Source organism: Schistocerca americana, chromosome X, assembly GCF_021461395.2.
Source record: "Schistocerca americana isolate TAMUIC-IGC-003095 chromosome X, iqSchAmer2.1, whole genome shotgun sequence".
NCBI lineage: Eukaryota > Metazoa > Arthropoda > Insecta > Orthoptera > Acrididae > Schistocerca > Schistocerca americana.
Genome location: NC_060130.1, coordinates 291,660,288 through 291,676,442, shown reverse-complemented (window position 1 = coordinate 291,676,442; position 16,155 = coordinate 291,660,288). Strand labels below are relative to the sequence as shown.

Below are 16,155 nucleotides of genomic sequence, written 5' to 3'. Positions count from 1 at the left end.
TTCTACAGCGGTTTGAAAGTTTAACTTTAATTATAATCACCCTGTACTCTTGTGAAATCGGATGGTTATTTCGCAAATAAAAATATTGTAGTTCTGTTTGTTAGTTAAAAATCACCCAAAGCTTGTATCTTCATTCATGTGGAAGATACAGTGTAGTGAGGTCGAATGCATCTTTTTGGAACCTATTGTTACTCGACTTGTAAGTAGGCTGTTTAGGTTTTTATGTTGGTAACGCCACGTACCGCTCTGTATGAAAATCACTGACTGTGCTGTGTGCAGTCTGTGGCTGGTTTGCATTGTTGGAATATTTGATATTGTAGTGTTGGGCAGTTGGATGGGAACAGCGCGTAGCGTTGCGCAGTTGGAGGTTAGCCGCCAGCAGTGGTGGATGTGGGGAGAGAGATGGCAGAATTTTGAGAGCGGACGATCTGGACGTGTGTCCATCAGAGAGAGTAAATTTGTAATACTGGATATCATGAACTGATATATATATATATATATATATATATATATATATATATATATATATATATATATATATATGATGACATTTGAATATTATTAAGGTAAATACATTGTTTGTTCTCTATCAAAATCTGTCATTTGCTAACTATGCCGATCAGTAGTTAGTGCCTTCAGTAGTTAGAATCATTTATTTAGCTGGCAGTAGTAGCGCTCGGTGTATTGCAGTAGTTTGAGTAACGAAGATTTTTGTGAGGTAAGTGATTCATGAAAGGTATAGGTTATTGTTAGTCAGGGCCATTCTTTTGTAGGGATTATTGAAAGTCAGATTGCGTTGCGCTAAAAATATTGTGTATCAGTTTAGTGAATGTCTGAGTACGTTCAGTTTTGCTCAGCTGTTTAAAAATCAGATAACGTAGAGGTTTTCCAGCACTGCCATTTAAAATTTTTCTAAGGGGATGTTTCAGACTGTACAGTGACCAGATTGTCTTTCCAGCTTGCTTGCTGGTGCACCAGATTGTCCGTTATGCTTTGGCTTACCCCTGACGGCCCATAGCTCGAGGCGCTGCAGTGCTGCGAGGAATCGGCGGGAGTCTTGAAGGCAGCGGCTGTTGTTGCTGCGTGGGGAGGTGACGGCGAACGGCGGCACAAGCCCCAGCAGCTGTTGCGCCAGTGCGTAGTCCGTGCCGCCCGCTTCCTCTGCAACGCACACAACACCACTCTTGTTAATACGTGTAGTCTTTCTTCCTCAGTTGCTACTACAATTATGTATGTTCGATAATAATCGTGATTTCAAAATATCGGTGTTGGGAGTTAAAACACCGATGTTTCTATATCGATACTGAACTCTTTGAAACATTGTAACATCGCTGTACAAAAAAAAAAAAAAAAAAAAAAAAAAAAAAAAAAAAAAAAAAACTTAATTATGTATATTGTTGTTGTTGTGGTCTTCAGTGCTGAGACTGGTTTGATGCAGCTCTCCATGCTACTCTATCCTGTGCAAGCTTCTTCATCTCCCAGTACTTACTGCAACCTATATCCTTCTGAATCTGCTTCGTGTATTCATCTCTTGGTCTCCCTCTACGATTTTTACCCTCCACGCTGCCCTCCAATGCTGAATTGGTGATCCCTTGATGCCTCAGAACATGTCCTACCAACCGGTCCCTTCTTCTTGTCAAGTTGTGCCACAAACTCCTCTTCTCCCCAATTCTATTCAATACCTCCTCATTAGTTATGTGATCTACCCATCTAATCTTCAGCATTCTTCTGTAGCACCACATTTCAAAAGCTTCTATTCTCTTCTTGTCCAAACTATTTATCGTCCACGTTTCACTTCCATACATGGCTACACTCCATACAAATACTTTCAGAAATGACTTCCTGACACTTAAATCTATACTCGATGTTAACAAATTTCTCTTCTTCAGAAACGCTTTCCTTGTCATTGCCAGTCTACATTTTATATCCTCTCTACTTCGACCATCATCAGTTATTTTGCTCCCCATATAGCAAAACTCCTTTACTACTTTAAGTGTCTCATTTCCTAATCTAATTCCCTCAGCATCACCTGATTTAATTCGACTACATTCCATTATCCTCGTTTTGCTTTTGTTGATGTTCATCTTATATCCTCCTTTCAAGACACTGTCCATTCCGTTCAACTGCTCTTCCATGTCCTTTCTGTCTCTGACAGAATTACAATGTCATCGGCGAGCCTCAAAGTTTTTATTTCTTCTCCATGGATTTTAGTACCTACTCCGATGTATATAGACAGATTTTCACACTGCAGTGTGTGCCGGACCGAGACTCGAACTCGGGACCTTTGCCTTTCGCGGGCGAGTGCCCTACCGACTTCCTTATTTTTCTTCTCTCATTTTATTCATCGTCGATCCATTATCTCAGTTTTTTTTAATTACGGAGTGCAGATGACCATCTGACCGAACACGCTAAGCTACCGTACCGGCACCAACTGACTACCCAAACACGACTCACGACCCCTCGTCACAGCTTCAGTTCTGCCAGTACCGCGTCTCCTAGTTTCCAAGCTTCACAGAAACTCTGCGAACCTTGCAGAGCTAGCAGTGGAAGAAAGGATATTGCATGAGACGAGGTACTGGCAGAATTGAAGCTGTGAGGACAGATCGTGAGTCGTGCTTGGGTAGCTCACTTAGTCCCCGGCACGGTAGCTCAGTGTGTTTGGTCAGAGGGTTAGCTGTCCCTGTAATAACTGAGTTAATGGATCAGTGATGAAGTTGAACAAGCGTCATGGGACGTCCGCCCCGAACAAACAGAACGAACAACAACGAACAAAATGAGATCAACCAAAATAAAGTTGACAGAGCACTTGCTCGCCAAAGGCGAGTCTCGGTCCGGCACACAGTTTTAATCTGCCAGAAAGTTTCATGTATATAGACAGTTCATCCATTCCGGGAATAGAGGATCTCGACAATTTTTGTCTGTTATCGGCATTGATACTGGTAAGGTATCGGTCTCAGGTATTCCGAGACTTTCGAGAATGTTTTAATTTCAAATCTGAGGTCGATTAACAAATTACAAAAGAAATATTTTTGTCGAGTGATATAATTACAAATCAACAATTTTCTGACGCTTTTCCTTTACTTGTACTGTGAAACCTTCCTTCTTTCCAAATTTCATGATTCTTCGTCAAGGGGAAGTACCCTATATGTTTTAATGAGTGAGTTTGCGAGTAGCAAAATAAATCGGCCGTATCTTTTGATTGCACTGACTATGAAGCTTACCATTTTTACACTTGCAAAGGACTATACAACTCAATACCTGACATAAATTTTAACTTGATGCGTCACCCGTTCCCGAGAAAAAAAAGAGGTGTCAACAGACAGATAGTAGGATAACAAATGACAAAAAACTTTTTTTCGTGTGATATAATTACAAAAAAAAAAAAGGTTCAAATGGCTCTGAGCACTATGGGACTTAACTTCTGAAGTCATGAGTCCCCTAGAAATTAGAACTACTTAAAGCTAACTAACCCAAGGACATCACACACATCCATGCCCGAGGCAGGATTCGAACCTGCGACTGCAGCGGTCGCGCGGTTCCAGACTGTAGCGCCTAAAACCGCTCGGCCACCCCGGCCGGCTATATAATTACAAATTAACATTTTCGTATATATCCTTTAGCCTGTACTGTGAAAACTTTCTTGTCGCCAAATTTTACCATTTTAGACCAAACGAAATACCCTATAGTTGTTGATCCGCGCGTGATTAGCCGAGCGGTCTCAGGCGCTGCAGTCATGGACTGTGCGGCTGATCCCGGCGGAGATTCGAGTCCTCCCTCGGGCATGGGTGTGTGTGTGTGTGTGTGTGTGTGTGTGTGTGTGTGTGTGTGTGTGTGTGTGTCCTTAGGATAATTTAGGTGAAGTAGTGTGTAGCTTAGGGACTGATGACCTTAGCAGTTAAGTCCCATAAGATTCCACACACATATAGTTGTTGATGAGTGAGTTTGCGAGTATCGAAATATGTGGCATTAATGGCCGGATCTTTTGATTGCATTGACTTAGAAGCTAACGTTAATTATACCGCCAAGTAACCATAGAACTTAGTATGTGACATAAATTTCAGCTTGATACATCTACCCATTCCAGAGAGAAGGGGTTTCAAACAGTCGGACAGACAGACGGACATCAAAGGGGTCATATAATAGTTCCGTTTTTACCGATTGAGGCACGAGACCCTGAAAGTACCGACCTTCGATGCTGTCAAGAAAACCAGGCTGCTTGTTACCACTGTCAATGAATTTTGTGGTATTTAAACGATTCTTTTTCTGGACATTTATCATGACGACACCAATACAATACATTTGCGACTTGCCAAACGTGGTCGTCGGAGGCGGGGGCCAAAAGTTTCAGCGGCGGTGAAACAGATGGAAGTAGCATTTGAGATTCAATATCCAAAAGCTCTGTTCAACCAATACTGAATTCAAGTTTGCGAAATGTCTCAGTATATAATACAGAAACCGGGACGTAAGGTGTACACTTATCTAAAGCAATTTTGTACATGATGTGTAAAGGTTCACAACCTTTTCAAACTGATGAAAATGAAGTTTTTAAATCTGCTGAAAGTCATTGCACCGTTGTGAAAACTACCGTCGAGAAATGCACTGAAAAGAATACTCGAAGAACTTCAAAAATGAAATTCAGAAGTGGAGAGTGTAATACACACGACAGATGTTTGGAGAAACAGTGCAGTGCTGATGTGTTCTGGGAATTACTGTTCATTATTTTGATGGCGATAAAATGGAAACGGCTACTGTTGGTGTCACGGAGTTGTCAGGATCACAAACAAGTGAATATATTTTGAGCATATTAATACAGACTTGTAACGAATGGGGCATGAATGCCAGCAAAGTACTGGCAGTAGTGACTGATATTAGAGAAAATATTGTTAGAAGTGTAGAAACAGAATATGGAAGAAGCGTTTTGCCCACAGGCTCAGTTTGCTAACAAAAAATCTATTGAAACGATTGAAAAACTGCCGTAACTGAGTAGTGCTTTGAAAAGGTTTGCAGTGTAGTTTCTTTAAATTAATTCAAGAAGTGTTCATTGGATGGAATTCAGCCTTCAAATGACTGACTGATTTTTACAGTTGCTTCCCGTGAGTAATAATATCATTAATTGCCAAGGTAATGCACACTGGACTCGCATTCGGAAGGAGGACGGCCCAAATCCGGGTCCGGCCATCCCGGTCAAGGTTTTCCGTGATTACCCTAGATCACTTCAGGAAAATGTCGGGATGGTCTCTTTCCTTTGAAAAGGCACGGAAATTTCTTTCTCCATCCTTCCTTAATCCTAGCTTGTGCTCCTCCCCCCCCCCCCCTCCTCCTCTATGGCACTGCACCAACCATGCTAGCAGCCGCAGAGATTTTGTAGATGTGGCAGACGTTTGTGGTATTCTGTGGTCTATAAATGTGGTTACTCATGAAATATGCATAGAAAACTAAGCTGAAAGCAGTAAAGTAATACCAATAACTCGTATGCTGAATATTAATATATCTGGCATTGAACCAAGGCAGACTATTAGACAGACGTAGAGTAACATCATAGAACAAATAAAGAAAAATTCTTTCTATCAGCTGAATATGCTAACATATTAGCCATATTATCGATCCTAGGTTCTAGAAGATAGAGTTTAGAGATGCTTTAGCATGTTCAAAGGCAATCAAAACCATGTAGGATTTGCTTGCAGCTGTTGAAACGACTGTTAGTGAGGGAGGGCAACTCGTTGATACATTACAGGAAAGCACAAGAAAAGAATAATTTGGAGAGTGGGACTGAAACACACCTGCCATCACAGTTCAGTTACTTTCTGATAGGTCGTCTTCTAGATCTTAAACAAGATGTATTAGAAGCATGAAATCACGTCATCCGTACTACCTATTCAAAGCTAAAAAAAAACTGCACGTATATATTCAGTGGTGTACAAAGGGGGTAAAATAAATAATTGGTTTGCTTAATAAAGTTAAATTCTATTTTGTGACACGTAATGAACATCAGTAAAAGTACACTGAAGAGCCAAAGTAAGTGGTAGGCCTGCCTAATATGGTGCAGGGGCTCCGCGAGTGCGCAGAAATGCCGCAACACGACGTGGCGTGGACTCGACTAATATCTGAAGTACTGCTGGAGGGAATTGACACCATGAATCCTGCAGGGCTGTCCATAAATCCGTAAGAGTACGAGGGTTTGTATTATATCTACCTTGCTTCTTCTGTCTTTAGCTTTGTTACTTCCTAAATTTTTGTATAATCTTGTTTGTTTTATTTTATTTGCTCGAATTTTAATGATTAATTCGTCTGGTTCCAGGAATACACGAATATTTCTGTCCTTTTTAGTTTATTTCCATTTTATACTCGTCACTGAGCACTTCATTCTTCTAACAAGCATTATACATCGTACTCCTGTTTCCAAGGTACCTCCAGTGCCATTAGGCATTGTAGAATGATGATTGTACTTTAATATCTCTATAGACCAAAAGGTACAAGTTTCAGCAAATAAAAAAAAAGTCTCTTCCTCTTGTATCATTACTTTCCGGGGGAAAGTTTGGTTCAAATGGTTCAAATGGCTCTGAGCACTATGGGACTTAACATCTGAGGTCATCAGTCCCCTAGAACTTAGAACTACTTCAACCTAACTAACCTAAGGACATCACACACATCCATGCCCGAGGCAGGATTCGAACCTGCGACCGTAGCGGTCGCGCGGTTCCAGACTGAAGCGCCTAGAACCGCTCGGCCACACTGGCCGGCAGGGAAAGTTTGTTTCAGTGTCAATTTGATTTTACTCAGTCTGATAGATACACTAGCGTTCAAGTGGTGTTCTTGAATTTGAAAGGTCGCTGGTAAAGTGAGTCGCCATCGCTGTCGGTACAGAGAGCGGGTAGAAAGCCCCGTCTGTTGCCGTCTATGTTTTCCCACGTGACGGGCTGGGCGTTGCTCCGGTTCTGTGCGTGCGTCGAATCAAGGTGAATGCTGCCTAGACGGAGCCGCAGTCTGCAGACTGGAACCAGAATGACCGGTTGGCGGAAAAGAAACCACGAAGCTTGCGTAACCGTTATAGCGGAATGTGACTCGTGGCGACCTCACCGACGGCTGGCCGTTGATCACAAGCCGCCCCGCGCGTCATGTTTACACTGCGAAGCCGCTGCATCATGCCGCAATTACGGCATAGCGCTGCAAGTGCTCACTTATATGCCTGCCAGGATTTCTTATTTTAGACTGAGGAAGCTTGTCGTGACTTGGCAGTTAACCAATCCTGGCGTACTGGTGGCTACTTCAAGTTTAACTGGCAATATTTCCCATATTTCGTATTTCATCTCAGATCACTTTTGACTAGTTAAAGTTATTAGTGATTTATTTTCACCTAGACGAATAGTGGTCAGGGCCTCATGAAATATACGCAAACGCAATTTTCAAAATTCATTAATCATCGATATTTAATGCAATTATGGTTTTTTTCTGCGCCAGAATAGCAGTTCTCTATTGTGTCATATTCAGTGTACATCTGACAAAAAATTCAAATTAAAAGTGCATTGAGTATCGAGAGTTTAGTGCTGCTGTTGAGCTCCGCCCCGAAGTTTACTTCATTCTTCACACTGCGTCGACAGAGATGCAAATACCCCTTATCACTTGCCTCGACAGCTATAATTTCTGCAGAGATAACGAAAAAAATGTTCGCATATTCATTGTACGTTTGCTTGCTAATTCCGTGTCGGACCTACAAAAAAATTGTATCACTGACTTTATTTCATTCCGGTCTGCCTATATCGCGGTGATAAATGAAGCTACAAAAACGCGTTTGTCCCTATTTCAAGAGCCAGTGATCGATATTCACCAGGGTGAGAAGAGTTGACAAATACCTTGAAAGAGACGTAAGTTATTTTAAGTTAAAAAATAAGGCGCGTCACCTCAGATATTCCACCTGGCAAATCGATTCCTTCCACCTATCTGTGATCATTCGCTAGAGATTCTGGATAAACGTAAACTATAAAGGGACTAATCTCACAGTGCAGTCACTGAAAAACTTTACAGAATTACCTATCCGTGTCATGAATTTTCAGAGCTTATGCAACAGTGGAGCGGCAATATTGTAGTAGTGTCTGATTTTAGAAACACGGTCTTTCGTTGTCTGCAATTTCGCCATCAAACAGGAAAAAGAGAGGATATATAGAAGCTGTTGAGCAGCGAGGTAATTTCACGTAGGTTTCTGGGTTTGTATGAATAATATCTAACTGCGGAAATTGTAAGAGTCATCATGCATATTTCTTCTTACATGCGCAATGATTGCTCTTGACGTTTACCTATCGGTCTCCGTACAGTCTCTTTTGTACGAAACGAGAAGCACTGTATGTTTTCCCTATGTTTTATTGATGCTACTACGAATAATTAGCGGGTATTAATAGGTCTCTTTCAAGTTTGCATCGTACGTGGGTTGGAAGGTAAGTTTCAGTTTGAATCCGAGCTTGACCACACGTATCGCACTGGAGGCAAACTTACCATGTTCCATTTTGTACGTAGTATGTTAGTGATGCACTTTTTCTTTGTCTCTTGATTTCCTAATTCCTATCAAAAGAAGTCGGAAGTCTTCAGACCAAGCCTGTCTTTGCCGCTATCCGTGGCCTAACAGTGCTTTAATACACCATCAGCTGTAGCGACGTTTATGAGCGCCGTGTTTACAGTGTTGTATTGCATGTCAAACTTTTTTCACGAAAACAAGAAATGAAGTAGTGCGTTGCCCAGCATAGATATCATCAATGATACATCAGTGGGGGAATGTTTTAGCTTGAATTATGTGATGCACTTGAACATTATTTTCCTCTGCATATTAATTTCAGCCTGGCAGGCATTCGGTATGAAGGGTAAAAAAACAATGGCTCTGAGCACTATGCGACTTAACTTCTGAGGTCATCAGTCGCCTAGAACTTAGAAACTAATTGAACCTAACTAACCTAAGGACATCACACACATCCATGCCCGAAGCAGGATTCGAACCTGCGACCGTAGCGGTCGCTCGGCTCCAGACTGTAGCGCCTAGAACCGCACGGCACTCCGGCCGGCCATGAAGAGTAAAGTAATAAAATAATTTTGCAATAAGGTCCTGAAGGTCACAGGTTGCTGACCGACTGCCGTGGTATCCTTTGCCTTATGCCGTTGTTTGGATGAGATATGGAGGGACATGGGGTTAGCATACGGCTCTTCCGACAGTTGTCAACTTTCAGGCATTGGAACCACTGCTTCTCAAGTAGTTCGTCAATTGCACCCTGTGACAATCCCTCCCAGCAAAGAAAACTCCCTGGCAATACCGGAATTGGCCGGCCGGTGTGGCCGAGCACTTCTAGGCGCTTCAGTCTGGAATCGCGCGACCGCTACGGTCGGAGGTTCGAATCCTTCCTCGGGCATGGATGTGTATGATGTCCTTAGGTTAGTTACGTTTAAGTAGTCCTAAGTTCTAGGGGACTGATGACCTCAGATGTTAAGTCCCATAGTGCTCAGAGCCATTTGAACCAATACTGTAATTGAACCCGGGTAATCCTCTTGATAGCCAGTGCACTGACCGTTCACCTGCGCAAAAGCGCCTTGATACAAAGAGTGCAACACAGATCACCTTCGTCTTGTTTGCAGCGCTACGTGAAGGATGAGGAGTTCACCCTTCTTGCTCTGTGCAGCCCTATCAGAAGGGATAGAAGATGGTGCATGTCTTCCCAGTTACACCCCTTTGTAAGCTGTAAATAAGAACTGCGGAGGCTGTAGAGGTCATTAGGTCGGCCACTCTCGTCAAGCTGACAAAGGCGCTTAGTCTCGCGAGAATCACGGATATCAAAGGCATTAATTTATTCTTACGTCATTGCTTGGCAGGGCACCTTCATATTTAAAATTTTTTGGAACACTGTTCCAGTAAACTGCAGCCTAATAGTATTATATTATAATTGTTTAATAAACACAGTCGTGGTCGTGTACAAATGGTTCAAATGGCTCTGAGCACTATGGGACTTAACATCTGAGGTCATCATTCTCTTGGACTTGGAACTACTTAAACCTAACTAACCTAAGGACATCACACACATCCATGTCCGAGGCAGGATTCGAACCTCCGACCGTAGCAGGCGCGCGGTTCCGGACTGAAACGCCTAGAACCGCTTAGCCACAGCGGCCGGCGGTCGTGTGCAAGTTGTCACTTTTTATTTGTGGATGACTGGTTTCGACCAACTACAGAGATGATCATCAGATCTACATTCCTTGATGGCAGTAGTAATTCCTGGTGTAGAGCAGGCTCGTCCATGCTGGTGCTGAAAACACGGCTTTCAGCAGTGTTCTCAAGGCCAGCACTTACGGGTCTGCTCTACGTCAGGAACTCCTACTGCCACCAAGGAATGTAGATCTGATGATGATCTCTGTAGTGGATCGAAACAGGTCCTACACAAATAAAAAACAACAGCTTTTACGTGAGCACGACTGTGTTTATTAAATAACCTTCATATTTGTTATTGGAAAGCACAGATATGTGGATGTTCTACAGTTTTAACACTGTAAAATACCCAGTTTGTGTGCTTTTCATTCGAGTGTAAAATATTTTTTTTTATTTGATAGAACCTCTGGGGAAAGACCGAAAGCACGAGCGGAGATGTATGTGCCACTTCACACACATAGCGCACAAGCACTTGGGTTGGGCAACGGAGTCTCAAGCCGACCAGCCGCTACCACATGCGGAACACTTTCGCCGTGAGCCTAGAGTGTGGGTTGCTGTTAGTCGCTGCGTCACCACTAGCGCAGCGTGACCGCCGCCTATTTCGCAAAGCTTTGTGCCTGAAGGTATCCCACCTGTCACATCAACACCCCTTGACCGTAAGAAACTCTCAGCACCTGATTGTGGCGCTATTTATTTGGGCGTCTAGTGAAGAGACTGCTCTTTCCCTCCAACATGGTGACTCCAATATCTACAGCAACTACGTAGCAAGTATTGCGATGCAGTTAGCGAAGATAAAGAACTGTGCCTCTATCATATTCGTACTACTGACCAGATACCTCTACAAAAGTACTGTGTAAACCATTATGGGAGCAGGCGACGTCCACACAGTACAGCAGCCAATGTCTTGTGGAGTATATTTGCAGGTGAGAGAGAAACTTCCCAGCGGAAAAGCCATGTCAAATCTGGTGTGGTAGCCGAGCTTTCGATAACTATCATTAACATTGCAGTCAGTTGTGCTCCTGACCACGATGACGATAGTATTTGCGGTGTCACCGCCAGACACCACACTTGCTAGGTGGTAGCCTTTAAATCGGCCGCGGTCCGTTAGTATACGGCGGACCCGCGTGTCGCCACTGTCAGTGATAGCAGACCCAGCGCCACCACACGGCAGGTCTAGAGAGACTTACTAGCACTCGCCCCAGTTGTACAGCCGACTTTGCAAGGAACGGTTCACTGACAAATACGCTCTCATTTGCCGAGACGATAGTTAGCATAGCCTTCAGCTACATTTGCTACGACCTAGCAAGGCGCCGTATTCAATTGATAATTAATATTATGAAGCATGTACCGTAACGAGAGATGTTCTACAAATGTGGATTAAAGTTAAGTATTACAGCAACTGCGTCCATTTTCTAAGTTCTCATTTCCTTTTAACTGTTCCAGACCTCACGCCAATCTGCGTGAGCTTAACGCGTGCCTTTCGGCTTCCTCTCGTTGTGACTTGGCTGTCTTGCTAAGTCACAACAGTATTCATTCTACATTTGATCCAACTTGGCTGAGTCTCGGGTAGGATTCTATACCTGAAGCCCATCGCGGAAAACTACGTCATACAAGGTGATACAAAATTATCGCACTCGGGCGCCACGACGCGATTCCTTGCACCTAACAATACGAACGTGTCTCTAACAAAATTTCGTTCGGTACATATTTTCGATAGAAAATGGACGTCACAGAGAGGCAGCTTCGCGACGCAGTAACTTCATGTCCGACAAGAATTTTCATTCAATAAATACAGCCATTATGCCCAGTTACGGTAATGGGTATAGTTCCTCGTTAAAATATGGGAGTCAACGAGATCCATCCCAGGTCTAAATGCATTTTTTATTTTCTAATTTTGATCAGCGGAATACGCATACAACGTACTCCATGTCAATCGGCCGCCGTGTCATCCTCTGCCTTTCGGTGTAACGCAAATGTCGTCAGCACAGCGCTCTACCGGCCGCTTTGCCATCCTGTCAGACCGTGGGACAGCTGCTTCTCATTCAAGTAGCTCTTCTGTTGGCATCACGAGGCTGAGTGCATCACTTATCAGACCTCCCACCCAGGAAAATCCGTGGCAGGATAGGGAACTGAACCTGGGTCCTCCGCACGGCAGCCATCTACACCGACACTCAGGTACAGAGGAGAACACTTTAGTTCACTGAAGTGACAAAACACACGGAATACCTCCTAATATCGCGTCGGACCTCCTTTTGCGTGGTGTAGTGAAGCAACTCGAAGTGGCATGGACTCAACAATTCGTTGGAAGTCCGCTGCAGAAATATTGAGCCATACTGCCTCTATACCAGTCCATAACTGCGAAAGTGTTGCTGGTGCAGGATTTTGACCACTAACTGACCTCTCGTTTATGTCCAATAAGTGTCCAACGGGATTCATGTCGGGCAATTTGGGTCGCCAGATCATTCGCTCGAACTGTCCTCAATGTTCTTCAGACGAATCACTAACAACTGTGCCTCGGTGACATGTCACCGTTCTTTGTGAACATGGAGACCATGAAAGGCTGCGAATGGACTCCAGGTAGACGAACATAAACATTCCTTTCCATGCTAGGTTCAGCTGGATCAAAGGACACAGCTCGATCCATGTAAACACAGCCTACACCACTATGCAGCCACCACCAGCCAGTGCAATGCCTTGTTGAAAATTTGGGTCCAGGGCTTCGTGGGGTCAGCTCCACACGCGAACCCTACCACCAGCCTTACCAACTGAAATCGGGATTCACCTGACCAGGCCACGGTTTTCCAGTCATCTAGGATCCTACCGATATGGTCACGAGCCCAGGGGAGGCGCTGCAGTCGATGACGTGCTGTTACCAAAGGCATTCGCTTAGGTTGCCTGCTGCCATGGCCCATTAACGCCAGATTTCGCCGCACTGTCCTAACAGGTACGTTAGTTGTACGTCCTACGGTACGTCCTGCGGTTATTTCACGCAGTGTTGCTTGTCTATTAGCACTGACAACTTTAAGCAAACGCCGCTGCTCTCGGTCGTTAAGAAGAGACCGTCGGCCACTGTGTTGTCCGTGGTGAGAATAAGCAAAACAAAATTAAGAACCTCGGTCGGGAAAAGTCCCCGACCAAATGAAAACAGTTACTGATAACCCATAGTCTTTCTTGAACGTTTATTTCATCGTCACGGATAACCTCTGCGTTTATGACAGGGCATGTAAATACATGCGAGTAACAACGCATGGGGGATCGTACGGCACTATCACGTAATTTCAATATTAGGTAAATCATATGGAAAACGTTATTTTTGTCGTAGAATACTCAGAAACTGTAGTTGATATACGATGGAGACTACGTATTAAACACTTGTACAACCCGTACTCGAATACTGCTCAAGTCTGTGAGATCGGTACCAGTTTCAGCTAACAGAGGATATTTACAAAGTTTACAAAGAAGACAAGCAAGAATCGTCACATGCTTGTCAGATCGGAAAGAGAGAGAGAGAGAGAGAGCAACAGGTAAATTATAAAATCTAAAATGACTGATTCTTCAACTAAGATGTCTAATATCTCACGGAAAACTGTTCAGAGGAGTCCAAGAATACAGCTTCAGGACAGAGTGTACGAATATTCTTAATCCTCCTATATTCCAATATAGTATGTAAGCGCGATAACATGTCGTACATAGATATACTGGTGGTGTGGTGATCAAATACATGGAAACAGCCGGCTGCTGTGGCCGAGCGGTTCTAGGCGCTTCAGTTTGCAAACGCGCGACCGCTACGGTCGCAGGTTCGAATACTGCCTCGGGCATGGATGTGTGTGATGTCCTTAGGTTAGTTAGGTTTAAGTAGTTCTAATTTCTAGGGGACTGACGACCGCAGATGTTAAGTCCCATAGTGCTCAGAGCCATCTGAACCATTTTTTTCTTAGGTTAGTTAGGTTTAAGTAGTTCTAAGTCTAGGGGACTAATGACCTTAGATGTTAAGTCCCATAGTGCTTAGAGCCATTTGAACCAATGGAACATGGAAACACTGCGAGAAATTCATTCGTGAACGTAAATACAGAAGTTAGTCAAGTGTGGACGGCACCTGTCCAATGTTTTCAGTACGCTGCAAGTGTCAGTAATGGTCAGAACAATGTTCTGTGTTGTTGTGATTGCATTATGTTGGAACTCAGTAATTCGAACGTGAGTAAATTGTTGGTGCTCGTGTGGCGGGTTCTTCCGCTAACAAAGTAGATGCAGTGTTTGGTGTTTCAAGAGGCGCCGTATTGATGATTTATACCGCGTATAGGGCAAGCGGAAAAACGTCATCTGCTAAGTCACAACGTGGACGAAACTGTGTGCTGAGTTATAGTGGTGGACGGTCACTGAAGAGGATTGTGACCAAAAGCAAGAGGGCGACAGCTGCAAAAGTCACTACAGAACTAAATGTCGTACTCGCGATCCCTGTCAGCACCAAAACAGGACGAGGGGAGCTCCGTCAGCTGGGAATTGCACGGCGAGTCGGAATTCCAGAACCATTCATTAGCGATGCAAATGGCCGTAACAGGAAAAGGGGGTGCATAAGCTATAAATCGTGGGCTATGGAACAATAGAAGAGTATCATTGGTCAGATGAGTGTTAGGTTTACGTCCAAAGAGTGAAACATGGAGGCGGTTCGGTGATGATTTGAGCAGTCATGCCGGAGTATTCCATGGCCCCCAGGTCACTCCACAAGGTCGTATTACTGCCTAGGAGCATGTGACCATTTTGACTCATCATGTCCATACCATTGCACGATGTTTGTTCCCTAGTGGTAATGCTGTGTGCCGGCCGGAGTGGCCGTGCGGTTCTAGGCGCTACAGTCTGGAGCCGTGCGACCGCTACGGTCGCAGGTTCGAATCCTGCCTCGGGCATGGATGTGTGTGATGTCCTTAGGTTAGTTAGGTTTAATTAGTTCTATGTTCTAGGCGACTGATGACCTCAGAAGTTAAGTCGCATAGTGCTCAGAGCCATTTGAACCATTTTTTGGTAATGCTGTGTTCCGAGACGACAGGGCCCCTATTGACACAGCGCGCATCGTCCAGGAGGGGTTTGGTGAGCACGAGGATGAATTGCCGCATCTTCCCTGCCCACCATGGTTGCCATATCTCAATAGATTGAGACTTTGTGGCCTCTTTTGGAGACAAGAGTGTGTGATCGCTGTCCATCTCCATCATCGTTGGCCCGCAGCTCGTTTTGTAGTGCTTAGCCTTGGTGCCTTTGGATCAAGGAGTCCCGCGTTCGATTCCCGACCGGGGTGAGGATTTTCTCTGCCCGGGGACTTGGTATTTGTGTTGTCCTCTTTACTTCATCATCATCATTCGTGACAGCAGTCCGTCCCCGGTAGCTGAGTGATGCCGACACGGTAGCTCAGCGTGTTCGGTCAGAGGGTTAGCTGCCCTCTGTAATAAAAAAGAACTGAGTTAACGGATCAACGACGAACTTAAAACGCATGTCTTACGACGTCCGCCCGTAGCAGATACAACGAACGAAAACGAACAAAATGAGATTAAAAAAAAAAGAGTAGTCAGCGCGAGAGAATGTCAATCCTAAGGGCCCGGGTTCGACTTCCGGTTGGTTCGGAGATTTTCTCCGCTCTCAGGGAGTGGGTGTTGTGTTGTCCTAATCATCATCATTTCATCGCACCGACGCGCAAGTCGCCGAAGTGGCGTCAAATCGAAAGACTTGCACCAGGTGAACGGTCTCCCCCGACAGGAGGCCCTAGTGACACGACATTTACATTTTATTCGTGACAGTGGTAAAATTGGGCTGTGAAAAGACTGGGACTTTGTACGGGCGCTGATGACGGCGCAGTTGAGCGCCCCACAAACCAAACATCATCATCATCCATCATTGTTGCCTGAACTTGCCACTATTTCGCAGGAAGAATGGCATAAGACTTCCTTGAAAACCACACAGCTCCTTTATTTATCCATTCCGAGACGACT

At 44.3% G+C, this 16,155-nt stretch overlaps 1 protein-coding gene across 1 annotated transcript in view; it reads right to left on the bottom strand.

Annotated features, from left to right (window-relative positions):
• Positions 1-16,155, bottom strand: part of LOC124555966 (nose resistant to fluoxetine protein 6-like) — a 408,440-nt gene that overhangs the window by 214,056 nt on the left and 178,229 nt on the right. Inside the window, exon 4 of the mRNA XM_047130013.1 lies at positions 1,003-1,161. Within this exon, the coding sequence (XP_046985969.1) occupies positions 1,003-1,161 (159 nt within the window). The remainder of the gene's footprint in view (positions 1-1,002; positions 1,162-16,155) is intronic.